At 46.0% G+C, this 16,231-nt stretch overlaps 1 protein-coding gene across 2 annotated transcripts; it reads left to right on the forward strand.

Moving 5' to 3' along the window:
* Nucleotides 1-744: 744 nt before the first annotated feature.
* Nucleotides 745-15,777, forward strand: LOC114458165 (cytochrome P450 2K1-like). Of its 2 annotated transcripts, none has more exons than XM_028440451.1 (9): nt 745-952; nt 2,559-2,721; nt 2,786-2,935; nt 3,025-3,185; nt 3,252-3,425; nt 13,238-13,370; nt 13,444-13,628; nt 13,715-13,856; nt 15,429-15,777. In XM_028440451.1, the coding sequence occupies exons 1-9, from the start codon at nt 767-769 to the stop codon at nt 15,629-15,631; spliced, it is 1,497 nt and encodes a 498-aa protein (XP_028296252.1). In that variant the 5' UTR covers nt 745-766; the 3' UTR covers nt 15,632-15,777. The 2 variants fall into 2 exon arrangements, with proteins under 2 accessions (XP_028296252.1, XP_028296254.1); XM_028440453.1 differs by having other exon boundaries at nt 15,500-15,777.
* The last annotated feature ends 454 nt before the right edge of the window (nt 15,778-16,231 follow it).

The raw sequence follows: 16,231 nt of genomic DNA on the forward strand, positions 1-16,231 counted from the left end.
ATATTGATCAGCTGTTTGTTAATAACCTAAATTTTATTATGTCAAACTTTATTTGAATAAAAATTATCCGGATTTATATCGCATATATATATCAATATTTTGGTCCGTATTGCCCAGCCCTGCACTGAAGACGTGAGCTCGGCTGTTAATATATCAGCGTTTGATGGTTTCACATTAAGGAGCAGTGGCTTACAGGTTAGGGTTAGATGGACTCTGATCTCTGTCCTCATGTGAAACAGAGAAAAACAAACTCTGAGATCCATTAAATGTCTGACCTTTGACCTGTGGTTGTTTTGTCACACATGATTGGATTTTGAATCAATCAAAAACAAGGTCGATCACATGATAGACCTTCATCATGTCCTCAGAGTGGAGCTCTGACCACTTTATATACGGGTCACTGCATTTATTTTAGTCAAAAAAAGATTTAAATGTATAAAAAGATTAAAAATATGAGGTAAGTTAGTATATATGTGCATTCATTTGGATTTCTTTTTCTTTTTTTACTCATTAAATGACTTCTGTAATTTATTGTGTTATTCAAAGTGTCCAAATGTGATGTGGTGAAACTGAAATCATGACGAGTTTTCATTAGGTAAACATCAGGAGGAGATGGCAGGACACACAGACATTTGGTTCTAACCATTAAAGTTACAAATTGATCAGCTCTGCTCTCTCAGCCAATCAGCTGTCTCTGTAGAGTGTGTGTGTGTGTGTAGGATCTATTAAAGGCCTCCCTGTCCTCCTGTCTCCATACTGATCCATCATGGCTCTGAGGGAGCTCCTACCATCTCTCAGCTCATCATTTCTGCTCATCATCCTCATGTTGGTGCTGCTGCTGTTTTTCAGGCGTGACAAGCGGAGAAACGAGCCTCCAGGACCCCCTCCTCTCCCTGTGGTCGGGAACCTGCTGCTCCTGGACCTGAAGAGGCTCTTCACATCCTTCATGGAGGTGAGACAACTATGAGGTTTTAAAGTTGCTCAAAGATCACTGGTTGATGATGGTTAATTGGTCCCCATGTTGGGTTTTTGTCCTGGATTGAGATCTCCACCCTAGGTTCTACTGTTCACCCTTGGGCATTGTGTTGTAAAGTTTTAACTATTTGTGTTCAAAGTATACACTCACCACGAGCATCTGGTCAAGGATGAAACCATATAAAGTTCTCCTCTACTTCCTTTCTTTTAATGTCTCTCATTCTTTCTGAGATTGGAGCAAAATTAATATATCATATATTCACGTGTGATGATTTGTGTGATTACATATCCATGCTCCACATATACAATATTAATGTGTGGTGATTCATTAAGGTTGTGTGCTTGCATATCAAAGCTCCATAGACCAGGGGTCTGCAACCTGCGGCTCTGGAGCCTCATGTGGCTCTTTGACTCTACTGCAACGGCTCTAATAAAGACTTATTTCCTACAGAGGGTACTGGTGATTAATGACATTAACTTCAAATAAAAGGATGATAAAACAATTTTTGTTAATCTAAAAATAAATCACATTGTGCAATGACTCAGCACCTTCCGACTTCACGTCCTGCAACATCTACATACCATCAACTTTCCTTACACCTGTGGCTAAATCCCTGGTAAGATAACTAAACTAACAAAAAAAAGGCTATTCTGGAAGAAAATAGAGACTTTATTTGTGTGGGGAAAGATTTATTTAACTGCCAACGTGCTGGCTTAATATGCAAGCTTGATATGTTGCAAGAAATGAGCAAATAGCATGTGATGATGGACATGATCATGTGTTATCAAATTCAAGTTCTTTTTGTAGCCATTCAAATCCATTAACTCATAAAATCATTTGATACTATTTTAACTGTATATAATTTTACACACTGTATTGTATTCATTGAGAAGATTTTGTTTTTTTGGCTCCAGAAGGACTTTAATCCAGTTGATATTAGTTAAAATGGCTCCTTTGAGAGTAAAGGTTGCAGACCCCTGCCATAGACTGTAGTGTGTGCAGTTCTTCTCCTATGTTCTCCTGATGTGCTGTTCCATGCCTCTCTGCCTGGTGAGTCACATAGATAACACAGAGCATGGGTACTGTCGAAAACGAAGGGTGCTGAAAATCTGCAGTGACAGTTTGATTCTACAGAAAAGAAACAACCAAGTACAAAAATATCTAAAAATCAACCGATTGAAAATGCTAAACTGAATGACTGGCAGAGGGAGCTAAGAGACCACAGATACAATCATAATATCATCTCATTCACTCACCAATGGGACTGAGCTGCTATGCTAGGTGTTAGTCAACCACTGGGATCACCTGATTCATGGTTTGCCTCGTACCATCACGTCTATGACACTACTTGTGGTTTATCTGTTCCGGTGTTTCATTCTGATGGGGACTTCTAGTCCCTAGTTCTGGGCCTGGGGTCAGGTCCTGGGGTCCTTGTTGATGACGTTTCATGTCCTTAACAAAATCCATTGGATTCTGTCTTTGGAAATCTGTCCCGTGTTTGTGTTTCTACACCTAACGTATAATCATCTCCTCTGATTTCAAATGGTTCTTGGTTCATCTAACTGCCGTCTTTGGTTCCCAGCTGTCTAATAAGTTCGGCTCGGTGTTCACTCTTTACCTGGGACTCAAGAAGGTGGTGGTTCTGACGGGATATCAGACGGTGAAGGAAGCTCTGCATACGTTTGATGAGACGTTCGGAGAGCGAGACAACCTGGTCATCACTGAGGAGCTGAGCAGTGGACACGGTGAGGCAACTCTGACTCTTTTCTATCAGACAGGGACTGAGGAACCCTTGGTGTCCCCACACAGGAATCACATGGTCCAACGGGGACTCATGGAGAGAGATGAGACGCTTCTCCATGGCCACGCTCAAAGACTTTGGGATGGGAAGAAGAGCTTGTGAGGAGAAGATTATCGAGGAGAGCCAGCACCTGGTGAAGGTCTGGAGGGCGTTTAAAGGTCTCTCGTTGATCACTGGAGAAGTTTAATGAGTTAATTAAAGAAGTTAGCTTATTGTGAAGTCATTCTTTGTGTTTCTCTTGTGGCAGGAAAACCTTTTGATAACACAAACTCCTTGAACTACGCCATCTCTAACATCATCTGCTCCATCACCTATGGACAAAGGTTTGAGTACGACGACCCGGAATTCACCACCCTGGTGGAGGAATCCCAGGAGAGGATCCACCTCTCCAGCACTCCATCCATGCAGGTTCATCTTCTACAAGTTGTGCACGTTCCCCCGTCAGTGTTTTTGACACCGTGGTCTTTCTCACAGATATACTACATGTTTCCATGGCTCTTCTCATGGATTGCCAATCGGAGGAAGTATCTAGAGCTGGCCAAATCCAACAAACAACAGAACCGGGTCTTCTTTGCTCGCCTGAAGGAGAGCTTGGACCCTGAGAAGAGCCGAGGCTTGGTGGACGCCTTCTATCTGCATCAGCAGAAGGTTAGCCTTTTTTCTTCTTCTCTAGCCCACTTTGAATTAAAAGATTATGCGACCATGGCGCGCCGCTTATTAATCAACATTGTGTGAAAACACGTGCAAATCTGAGTTCTCGTGTCGTACAACAGGACCAACATGTGATTTATAAACATTGGTATCTGACCAATCACAGCGCACCAATGATCAGGTATTGATAAATGGCTGAATTTGATCATCATTAAGTCACTCAGTGCCCCCGACGAGATATCTCGTCATTTCAAATCCAAACGCTAAGCACCATTGACGAGAAACTCGTCATTTGCGTTTTTTCACGGGGATCACTAGAAAACACCCTGGCGGAGGTCCCTCATCAGTATCTAAGCTGTGGGGTGTTGTAGTGACCAACTGTGTCCTGACGATGGCAGCAGTACACCTTCAGATGAGAGATTAGCCACTGATGCTACTATTAGCTGGGGAGGAGAAGGAGGAACGAGTGAGATTATGGCGCTACAGAGTGATATTGTGACTTATCCATCAGCTTACAGCTCCACATACTAACACAGAACATGTGGACCTGAGTTAGTTATTGATAATGTTGTGATCGTGAGATAAAACCATCAACTAACTGGGCTAAACAGTTACGGAAGTTAAGTGCAGACTGACGGGAGGGAACGTTGGAGGAACGTCAAAATACAGTAAGAAATCCATTCAACTCTGACATAGACATCTAAAGCCCAGTCTCAGTGTTTTTTTTTTTTTAATGTTTTATATAAGGAAACAATGTTCAGATGTTAGAGATGTCACTCAAGCAAAAAATAGCTTTAAAGTCACTGACAGGGTTTTTTTTACATAAAGGCTTTTTTCTCAGCTTTTTGCTCTGAAACTGAAGAACGGAATGAGCCAGAAAGAAATGTTTTTTTTTTCATGAAAGTAGAGGCTTCAATCTTTCAGAATCTGGTGTCAGATTTCAGATAGTCATCGTAGAAAATATTCTGTGGGTTTTTAAAATCAGTCAAAATGCTCAAAAACGGCTGGAACTGAGGGGGTAGAAAATTTGAAACTGGCTGGAACTGAATGAGTTAACATGTTACGCCCTCAAACATTCCTGGTTCAGAGGCCCCGCCCACTGAGGTCAAACAAACATTGGCAAAAAAATAAACATTTCCGAGATGAAAATCATAAAACAAAGTTGTGCTTTTCTGTAATGTGAAAACATCTCACGAAATATTATGAAATAGAACTTTAGGTTATGTATATAACCCCGGTTCTATGAATAATATGAGTGAGATGTCTCCCTATGGGATGCAACCTCTGTCTGCATTTCTCAGATCCATTTATAATAATAATAATAATAATAATGGCATGGGTTTATACAGCGCTTTCTTCGCGGAGACTCAGAGCGCGTTACAGAAACCATTATTCATTCACACCAGTCACTCACACAGTTATACCGGTGGTGGAAAGCTACAATGTAGCCACAGCTGCCTTAGGGCAGACTGACAGAGGCGTGGCTGCCATTTCGCGCCTACGGCCCCTCTGACCACCACCAACATTCATGCACAATTCATACTCACTTATACAAGGCAATGTGGGTAAAGTGCCTTGCCCAAGGACTCGGATAGAGAGGGATTTGAACCCACTCTACCACTGAGCCATGGGCAGTCTGGTGAGCCATCTCACTCATATTACTCATAGAACCGGGGTTATATACATAACCTAAAGTTCTATTTCATAGTATTTTGTGAGATGTCTTGCTATGGGATATGGAAACTCCTGTAGTGCAGACATGCTTATCGAGCGGTACCAGCCTCCGGGACTGAAGTCTGATCACATCAGGACAGTAAAACCGCCCGTACCATGCACAGGGCAGAAACGTCCAGCTTGTAAAAGCGGACAAATGTGAGGGGCGAGGTCCACCACGCCACCGTGCAGATGTCCCGAACAGACACCCCCCTGAACAAAGCGCAGGATGTGGCAAGACCTCGAGCCGAGTGTGCACTCAGACCCGTAGGCGGCTGCAGACACTGACACGAGTAAGCCAAAGCAATAGCCACTGTGGTAAGGATGACCGGCAGCGGAGGGGACAGACAGACTCGAGAGTAGAAATACGTTTCAAGCTTTTTCAATTTATTTTTCTTCCTTGTCAGGTGCAATATATTTACAGTGAAACCCCCAAAACAGAAAACCAAAAACTTGAGCAAAACAAAAAGAAAAGGGCATTGAGATGCCAGGCTATATTTTTGCAAATCCTGAACATGGACTTTACCCTCTGTTTGTTGCCATCAGTTTTAACAGGTCTGCTCACTCAGGGTTCTCTCCAGCAACTGAGGCTGTGCTTCCTTTATAGGCAGCCTCTAACTGTAACTTCTCCCACAGACAAACCAAACCCCATCTAAAATCAATTAACTCAATAACAAACCAAATAATCATACAAGCAACACACAAAACAACAAACCTTAATTACTCAATCATACATAATAACTTCATGGAAATTAATTCACCTTAAATGTTTTTAAAATCCATAACAAACAAAAATTACATAAACACCCCTGTACAAATGGTTTGACCCAACACCAGCCCACCAAACACCCCTATTTACATGAGTTGGTTTCGTCCCTCTGGTTTCCTGAAAATGGAAGTGCTCCTGTGACCATGGTGGTGAGTTAGCTGCTAACCAACAAACACATATGCTGGTAGGCCTTTCCCTGCATAGATGCTGAGGTCAGTAACTAACTGCAGTTATAGTGTGAGCGTCACGGCTCACTCCGTGACATTTCCCCCCCCTTCTCGAGATGCCCCCTGTGGCACTCTGGAGAGAAAGTCTGCAGTGCAATTCAATTTCCCAGAACGGTACAACACCTGAAAGTCAAAAGGCTGTATAGCCAAGAACCACCTGGTTATACGTGCATTTGTGTCTCTCATACGCCCCAACCATGACAGTGCCTTGTGGTCCGTTTCCAATACAAACTTACGACCCATCAGGTAATACCTGAAAGAGTCCAAGGACCACTTGATTGCCAGGCACTCCTTCTCAATGGTGGAGTAGTTACACTCCCTTGGTAGGAGTTTGCGACTAATATAAACCACAGGGCGTAGCTGTCCATGGCTCACCTGCAGCAGCACAGCGCCCAAGCCTCGCTCTGATGCATCCGTCTGAAGTGTAAATGTCTCGTCAAAGTTGGGACTGATCAGCACCGGCTCCTGGCATAAAGAGTTTTTTAGGGCCCAAAAGGCTGTTTCACAGTCCTCAGTCCAAATAACCTTGTTGGGCTGCTTCTTCCGTGTCAGTTCAGTCAGTACCAGCGCTACTTCTGAAAAGTTTGGGATGAAGCGTCTATACCAACCCACCAACCCCAAAAACGAGCGTACCTGCTTCTTGGTGGTAGGTCGCTCTGCAGACATGATGGCTTCCACCTTGCCCACTTGAGGCCGGATGACACCCCGACCCAATATGTAGCCGAGGTAAGAAGTCTCTTCCTTTGCCAAGGTGCACTTATTGGGGTGAATGGTCAGGCCTGCCTCTTTTATCAAAGACAGGATATGACCCAGGTGACGTAAATGTTCCTCCCAGCTGGTACTGTACACAACAATATCATCCAAGTAGGCAGCTGCAAAGCCCTCCGTCCCCCTGAGGACTCTGTCCATTAACCGCTGGAAGGTAGCGGGTGCCCCATGCAATCCAAAAGGAAGTACAGTGAACTGGAAATGCCCAAATGGTGTCCTAAAAGCGGTCAGCTCTTTACTGTCCTCCGCCAATGGCACCTGCCAGTACCCTTTGCATAAGTCCAGCGTGCTCAGGTACTTTGCTTTGCCGAGGCGCTCAACCAGATCATCCACCCTCGGCATGGGGTAGGGGTCAAACTTTGCCTGGGTGTTGACCTTCCTGAAGTCCAGGCAAAAGCGCAGGCCTCCATCCTTTTTTGGGACCAGAATGATGGGACTGCTCCACTCACTACTCGAGGGCTCAATTACCCCCAACTCCTGCATCATGTCGCTTCCAAGTCCAATTGTAGCTGAACCACCTGATGGTTGAGAACCTGGAACTGCTTGGCTTGTCTGGTTGACTCCTTCTCCATCCGCTCATCTCTGGCTCGCTGGACCTCCATGAAAGACTCAAACATTTTTCCAAGGTGACTAAGTGCTTCACCTGCAGTTGGTTGCCCACTGACCTCTGTCACCTCAGCAGCGCTCTATTCAGGTCTTTTCTTCCTGGTCTCCATTTTTTTTTTTTTTTTTTTTCTTTTTCTATTATTGCCTGTCCTTCTTCAGTCCACCTCCTTCATCCCACTTCTGACACCAAAATGTGGTAAGGATGACCGGCAGCGGAGGGGACAGACAGACTCGAGAGTAGAAATACGTTTCAAGCTTTTTCAATTTATTTTTCTTCCTTGTCAGGTGCAATATATTTACAGTGAAACCCCCAAAACAGAAAACCAAAAACTTGAGCAAAACAAAAAGAAAAGGGCATTGAGATGCCAGGCTATATTTTTGCAAATCCTGAACATGGACTTTACCCTCTGTTTGTTGCCATCAGTTTTAACAGGTCTGCTCACTCAGGGTTCTCTCCAGCAACTGAGGCTGTGCTTCCTTTATAGGCAGCCTCTAACTGTAACTCCTCCCACAGACAAACCAAACCCCATCTAAAATCAATTAACTCAATAACAAACCAAATAATCATACAAGCAACACACAAAACAACAAACCTTAATTACTCAATCATACATAATAACTTCATGGAAATTAATTCACCTTAAATGTTTTTAAAATCCATAACAAACAAAAATTACATAAACACCCCTGTACAAATGGTTTGACCCAACACCAGCCCACCAAACACCCCTATTTACATGAGTTGGTTTCGTCCCTCTGGTTTCCTGAAAATGGAAGTGCTCCTGTGACCATGGTGGTGAGTTAGCTGCTAACCAACAAACACATATGCTGGTAGGCCTTTCCCTGCATAGATGCTGAGGTCAGTAACTAACTGCAGTTATAGTGTGAGCGTCACGGCTCACTCCGTGACAGCCCCCACCACCCAGTGTAACAGGCGTTGCTCAGTAAGGGATTGGCCCAGGAGACGAACAGCTGATCGCTCCTCCTGAGGCTCCTTGTCACATCCATATAAGTGCGGATTGCATGAACTGGACATAACACATTCAGCTGCTGCTCACCCTGTGAGGCAGAAAAGGCCAAAAGGTCAATGAGAGAACACAAGCCCGCAACCTTTGGCACAAAGGCCGGATCGGGACTCTGGATGATCCTCGCATCACTACGGAAAAGCTGAGCGCATGACGGATGAGCCGAGAGCGCATGGATGTCACTGACCCTCTTGGACAAAGCCAGAGCCAGTAACAAGACAGCCTTAAGAGAGGCAAACGTCAGGCACGCCTCCTCCAGTGGTTCGAAAGGAGGACGTTTAAGTCCCTCCAAAACCACCGCCAGATCCCACAGTGGCACCTGTGATCTGGACAAGGGGATGAGCCTATGTGCTCCCTTCATAAACCGGCAGATCAGCGGGTGCTGACTGGCCGACTTATCCCCAAAGCCAACGTGACCAGCGAGAGGATCATTGCTGACAATTCCAAGTAATTTATGTGAGCGCACTGGAGGACCGCATCTCAGCGACCCCTCATGGGTCCCACCCCAGTCTGTCATGCTGGTGTCTGTGGAGACCACCTTCCTTGACGTAACGATAGCCATAGGCACCCCGTCCATCAGGAAGCCCGGGGCATGCCAGTGGCGCAGAGCCATGCCGCACTCAGGCGTAACCAAAACCCTCCGTGTACCACAGGATCGAGCCCATATGAAGCCACCCACAGTTGGAAATTCCTCATGTGAAGGCAACCAAGGCGGATCATGAGGATGGCCGAAGGCATCAACCCGAGTAAATGAAGACACAATCTGAAGTGAACAGTTTTTCCCATCCAAAACAACCTGAGACACGTCCAAATGTATTCACCCTCTTCGGTAAAAAATGTGCGGTGAACGGCACTGAGCGCAGGGACGGACCCAGGAAAAATATTTCCTGTGTAGGGGACAACACACTCTTTTCCGCATTCACCACAAATCCCAGATTTGACCGGTGATCCAGCAGAATGCGCGTGTGTCCTGGCCTCCACCTCTGATTGTGCCAAAAGCAGCCAATCGTCCAGGTACGTAGCCAGACGAATGCCCCGCCTCCTCATCGGAGAGATCGCAGCCTCCGTGCAGCGCACAAACACCCTCTGGCTCAAAGAGAGGCCGAATGGGGGAACGCGATACTCGTAACACACCCCCGGAAAGCAAACAGTAGGTACTTTCTGTGAGGGGATACATTGGAACGTGGAAATACGCGTCTTTGAGTTCAACAGATGTGAACCAATCGCCCTGTCACACCAAACGCAGCAGGGAGGAATGCGTGAGCATCCTGAAGGTGTATTTCCTGAGGCACTTGTTCAGGGCCAGTTGGTTCGGGATGGGACGGATTCTGGACCTCCCTCGTTTGGGGACAAGAAAGTACCTGGAGTAGAACTCCTCCTGAGACCGAGCTGGAAGAACCACTGAGTTTGCGCCCCTGCGCAGCAGGGATGTGATCTTCTCTTGTAACACACGGGCCAACTCTCCTTGGGCCTGTGAGTGATTCACGCCGGCGAAATGGGGGGAGACAGATGCAAACTGCAGCCTGTAACTCTTTGATTGCTTTCACATGATGTGTCCCTGGCCTTTAACCTCGGGGCCTGAGCGATGAACACATCACTGTTTTGAAAATGCTTGTGAGTGCATGCAAAGGGGTGCAACAACCGAACATCCTGCGGAACCAGTCTGTCTCTCCCAAACAGTAGAGAGCCGAGCCTTGACAGACGGGAGGACGGGGTGAAAACAGCCCAAAAATGCACGAGAGAAAGCAAAAGAGACGAGGGAACATTAGATTTGTTTTTAGAAGAGAAGAAAGTGGTCGACTGCGTGCGCTGAGCAGGTTGTGCTGGAGCAGCAGCAGCCGCCGGAGCTGCAGGGTTCCCGGGCCAGGTGGGCAGGCCTCGATGAGCCTGTGGCAGAGCCGGCCGGGGAAAGGAAGGTCTCACCGCTTTAAACCACAGACCCTGGGGAACAGCCTGAGGGAAAGCCCTTTGTTGCACCACTGGAGACGTGAGCGGGAGTTTCCTGGGGAGGCTGAGGTGGAGAGGCTCATTGCCTCTCTTTTTCTCCTTGCAGCACCGCTCCATCGAAGACAAAGCAGAGCCAAAATTACCTTGTAGAACAACGGGGGCATCCAGGATGACACTATTTTTCGCGTCGGACAGTTTGGCCAGGTCGAGCCAGTGGGCCCGCTTCTGGGCAATCATGTTGCTCATCACCTTTCTCATGGCCTGCACAGAGCAGCGCTGGGTGCAGAGACACACATCGGCAACCTTGGATATTTCCTCTATTGTTGCCGAGTCCTGAGACAGGGCAAAATCCTCACAGAGTTCGGCCTGATGGGCAGTGAGGAGAGAGGACATTCAGCGCCCTGTCTGAGAGAGCAGCGGCCACATATGTCCTACCGGACAGGTCTGACTGGAGGCGGTCCGCTCTGGACGGCAACACGGGCCTCCGAGGGGACACAGCGGGCTGTCGAGGGATCAGGTGAGCTGCAACGAGGGGCTCCACCGGCGGTATGCGAAGTAGTCCGAGGCTCTCCATTGCCTCACAGTCGAGGAATGAGGCACCTGAAACAGGATTTTTCCCAGTGAATGAACGGTCCTTCCAGGGGAGCGCCACCACAGCAGCGAAGGACAGCACCTACCAAGCAAAGCAAGGTAAGAGCTGTATATCACCCACTTCTCGACTTGTTGTCATCTCGAGCAGGCGCTAGTTCTGCCAGCGTCCGGAGACTGGAATGAAGAGAATCCGCCTGTGGACAGTTAAGCTGGCATAAGAAAACACGAGCTAGCTGAGAAGAGGTGTTTGAATGGTGCGCGTGTGTCCATGCCCTCCTTTTATAGGAGGTGGGTGACCCCCTAGTGGACGGACGCGCTTCAACGGCCAATCAGGATTGGCAGATTGACACAAATGCTTCTGAGGAATGCAGACAGAGGTTGCATCCCATAGTGAGACATCTCACCAAATATTATGAAATAGAACTGCACTTTAAGGAGCTCATTCAAATGCTCTGTGGAAGAGAATAACGGAGGAAGTGAACAGAGTTTCAATATTGGAACGGACTCAGGCTGAGGATTATCAATAACTAACTTAACCAATGCCTAATGATGGTTTAAATGAAATATTACTCATCCACAGCCTAAAACCATAAATCACAGCTATTTGATCAAGACAATTCTTTAAATTTTGGTAAAAAAAAAAGTATATATATGGGGTGGTGTTTAGCTCAGTGGGTTGAGCGCCCGCCCCATAAACGGAGGCTGTAGTTCCTCACCTGCAGCCGGTCCAGGCTCGATTCCCGGCCTGGGACCCTTTGCTGCATGTCATTCCCTGCTCTCTCTGATCCCTTTCCTGTCAAGCAACTGTCATATAAAGGCCACTAGAGCCCAAAACAATCCTTTAAAAAAAAAAAAAAAAAAAAAAAAAAAAAAAAAAAAGTATATGAGTCAGGTTGGTGAGCGCGAGCCAGTTATTCTATTTTATTAATCCGTTTTGCTGTGTTCTGAAAGTGTGTCTGATTATATTTAAGTGACATCTGAGGCTTGTTTAATACTTTATTTTCAGATTCAGTCCCATTTTCCTGTTCTGCTCCACAAATCCACTCAGATTATGGTACAGCAGCGAATGCACGTCATATGTTCAAATCATGAACGTACCAACGGATGATAAATAAGAGCCAATGTGTGTGTGTGTGTGTGTGTGTGTGTGTGTGTGTGTACTGTGGACGATGATGACAGCAGGTGGTAAAGACAACCTCTCAAATATGAATCTGGTAGAACATTAACCTCCACAGAACACAGGTTAAAACTCAACTCAGCTGGACAAACACATGCTGTGTCCTAATAGTCCCTCCTATCTCCTTTCCTATCCACTTTTTCCTTAACCTGGAAGGTTTAGTGGGAGCATTTCAATTTTCTTTAATCTAAGGAAAGGAGGCTCAATGCTGCCTTTATAACCTCCTTTTGCCTAGGAAACACTGATGCATCCTTTACCAAAAGAGACCACATTGTGATGACCCATAATTCATTGCGGCGACAACATTTAAAAGGACATGCACACCCGAGCGCACACGGAAACTCACGATGACCGACAAGTAACGTAGATCATGCCTTGAACAACTTTAAATAAATCATCTAAAATATGTAGACATATTATCAGATTATAACTGACATAAAACAGACACTCTGTGGTTCTAGAAACATTAATCATTTTAATCCACATGATGTTTTATTAATCATAATTAATATTAATGAGTAGAAGGTGAATGTGATTCTCAATGTGACATTCTTTGAGTTTACCTTTAGTTCCTTGCAGCCATGGTAACCTCTTTTCCTTTGATTTACATTCAAACCTGTGATTTATGACATTATATCAGTGGAAAGTGTTAGAAATGAACTTTTAGTTTATTTTAGGACATTTGTAGTTTTATCACCACAGCAGATGTCACTGACCTGCGTCTGATTGTCAAAACAAATGTGATCACCTTTTCCTAACTCCTCTCCTAACACCTTTCCTTAACCCTGTGACGTCATCCAGGGGTTTAGGAAAAGTGGATAGGAAAGGAGATAGGAGGGAATATTCAGACACAAACAAATGTTTCCTCATTAGCTGTGGTTGAACAGAACAGCCCAGTATTACCACATACTGCCCCCTGCTGGCAGAATAAACTACTGTATTGATGCTGTGGTGTTAATAATGAGTGTGTGACGTGTCCTGTGCAGACAAACAACAAACACTACACTGAGGAGAACCTGATGTCGATGGTCATGAACTACTTTGGAGGAGGAACTGATACGTCGTCAACAACTCTCCGATGGGGTCTTCTTTATATGGTCAAACATAAACACATCCAAGGTGAGAAGTCCATCACTTGCACAGAAGACCAGGATCAGGACCAGGACACTGAGGGTCTTCTCCTCTCCTCTAGAGCGCGCCCAGGACGAAATAAAGACCCTGGTTGGAGATCGACAGATCACAATGGGTGACCGGAAGATCCTTCACTTCACCAACGCTGTGGTTTGTGAAACCCAGAGGCTATCCAGCATCACTCCCTTGGGCCTCCCCCACAAGACCACCAGGGATGTCCTGTTTAGGGGACACTTCATCAGGAAGGTCAGAAACATCTCCATACAGAGGCTCTGTGATGGTCAGACAGATACTGTATATATGTGTGTGTGTGTGTGTGTGTGTGTGTGTAGGGGACCACGGTGTACCCTCTGCTGGGGTCCGTCCTACATGATGAGACCCAGTGGGAGAAACCTAGAAGCTTCCATCCTGATCACTTCCTGGACAAAGATGGAAAGTTCACCAGGAGAGACGCCTTCATGCCTTTCTCTACAGGTCTGTGAGTCAATAGCTGTGTTTACATTACTCTTGGAAAAGTGCAAAATCTATATAGTTCAATAAAAACTGGTAATGGAAACACTGCTTGATGAGAAGCATCCACTTGATCGCAAGGGGGACTCGCCCGGGTAGCTTGCAGCCTTGGTGCAACAAATGACCCACCAGGGGGTGGGGGGCAATGTGGGGGTCAAACCAAGAGGGGATATGCCCAGCCGACTCCGACCCCTCTTTAAAAACCTTCCAAGGTGAGGCCCCCCCGGGGGTCCGCACTGGTGCGACTTTGATGGTGAGCTTTGTGGCAATGCAGGCAGCTGCCCTGAGGAGGGCTGGTCTTTGGACCATCCATCTCCACCCAGGGCAGGAACTGGAGAGGGAGGAGAGGTGTTGGAGAGGAAATGAGGAGAGAGAGGAGGTAGAGAAGACATGAGGGGAGGAGAAACAGGAGGAGTGAAAGGAGGGGTGAGGGGGTGGTGACTGAGGGAGTGAGAGAAGGTGGTCAGAGGAAAGAAAGAGAGATTAACATGTGCAGCGTTTGTCTCTGAGGGAGCAGATCAGGAGAAGGTTGAGGAGGGTGATGGAGAAGATTGTGATGAAAGGGTGGGAGATTGTGTTGCTGAGTGAGATAAGTGCAGATGATGAAGGTGTGCTGTGGTTGTGAGAGGATGAGGAGAGAGTGGTAGTTGTTCTAGAAGAAGTCAGTGGTGATGGTGATGATGATGATGATGGTGATGGTGATGATGATGGTGATGGTGATGATGATGATGATGATGATGATGATGATGATGATGGTGATGATGATGGTGATGGTGATGATGATGATGATGATGGTGATGATGATGATGATGATGATGGTGATGATGATGATGATGATGATGATGATGGTGGTGATGATGGTGATGATGATGATGATGATGATGGTGGTGATGATGGTGATGATGATGATGATGGTGGTGATGATGGTGATGGTGATGATGATGATGATGATGATGATGATGATGGTGATGGTGATGATGATGATGATGATGATGATGATGATGATGATGATGGTGATGATGATGATGGTGATGGTGATGATGATGATGATGGTGGTGGTGATGATGATGATGATGGTGGTGATGATGGTGATGGTGATGATGATGATGATGGTGATGATGATGCTGATGATGCTGATGCTGCTGCTGGTGATGGTGCCTGCTGCTGATGATGAATGATGCTGATGATGCTGATGGTGGGTGTGGTGGTGTGGTGGTGATGCGATGATGATGATGGTGGTGCTGTGGTGCATGGATGCTGCTGCCTGGTGGGGCTGCTGGTGCTGCTGGCTGATGCTGGGGCTGCTGCTGCTGCGGCTGCTGCTGCTGGGATGCTGCTGCTGCGGTGCTGACTGGTGCTGCGGTGGTGATGATGCTGATGCTGATCTGATGCTGCTGCTGCTGCTGCTGGTGATGCGCCTGCTGATGCTGATGCTGATGATGCTGATGCTGCTGGGGGCTGATGCTGATGTGCATGCATGCTGCTCTGCTGATGCTGATGATGATGATGATGATGATGATGATGATGATCCTGCAGGTCGTAGGTATTGTCCAGGTGAGAGTCTGGCCATAATGGAGCTCTTCATCTTCTTCTCCACCCTGCTCCAGCGGTTCCGTTTCACAGCTCCTCCTGGAGTCCTAGAGGAGGATCTGGATGTGACCCCTCAGCAGGGATTCATCATGACTCCACTTACACACACACTCTGTGCTGTTCCTGACGCACACACCTCTCAGCTGTAGTGTGGACATCACTCTGAACTTCAGGGATTATATTAAAACTGCTAACTGAGGATTCATGTGGTCACATGACCTCACGAGTGTTTTATTATAAGTTTTAACACACATTTATTTCCTGTCTATGTTTTAATAAAAGTGTCTCCATCCTGCCTCAGACTCCTCTATGGGTTCTAAAGTCTTCATTAGTTCATTTAAACATTTACAGGCTCAGTATGATGAAAAAATCACTTTCTAAAGGTTTATCTACAGTAATAAACATCATTTAGTCTCATTCTGAGGGACAAAGTTTAAAAGTTCTGTTTCCTCTCTTGTTATTACACATTTAGTAAAAAGTCAGCTTTAAACGGGACAGTTGGATTTGTCCCCCTTATGACTCATAAATTATGACTCATAAATGATGAGTCATAAGGGAACAAATACTCATCCTCCTTGTGACAATCATGGCTCCTCCCTATAGGAATGTGAGCTCCTCCCTCTCAAACTACCTCACAGGTAAAACAAACAATGGCAGGTTAATATCACAGTTAATATCTTTATGTTCAGTATATAGATAAACCAGTATATAGATAAACCAGTATATAGATAAACCAGTATATAGATAAA

This window comes from Gouania willdenowi (assembly GCF_900634775.1).
Source record: "Gouania willdenowi chromosome 24 unlocalized genomic scaffold, fGouWil2.1 scaffold_320_arrow_ctg1, whole genome shotgun sequence".
NCBI lineage: Eukaryota > Metazoa > Chordata > Actinopteri > Blenniiformes > Gobiesocidae > Gouania > Gouania willdenowi.

Bases quoted from the DNA above. Each gene is read 5' to 3' on its own strand.
- LOC114458165 (XM_028440451.1), top strand. From the start codon at position 767: ATGGCTCTGAGGGAGCTCCTACCATCTCTCAGCTCATCATTTCTGCTC. The intron at 13,371-13,443 runs GTGAGAAGTCCA...CCTCTCCTCTAG, and splicing joins CAAACATAAACACATCCAAG to AGCGCGCCCAGGACGAAATA. The intron at 13,857-15,428 runs GTCTGTGAGTCA...ATGATCCTGCAG, and splicing joins CTTCATGCCTTTCTCTACAG to GTCGTAGGTATTGTCCAGGT.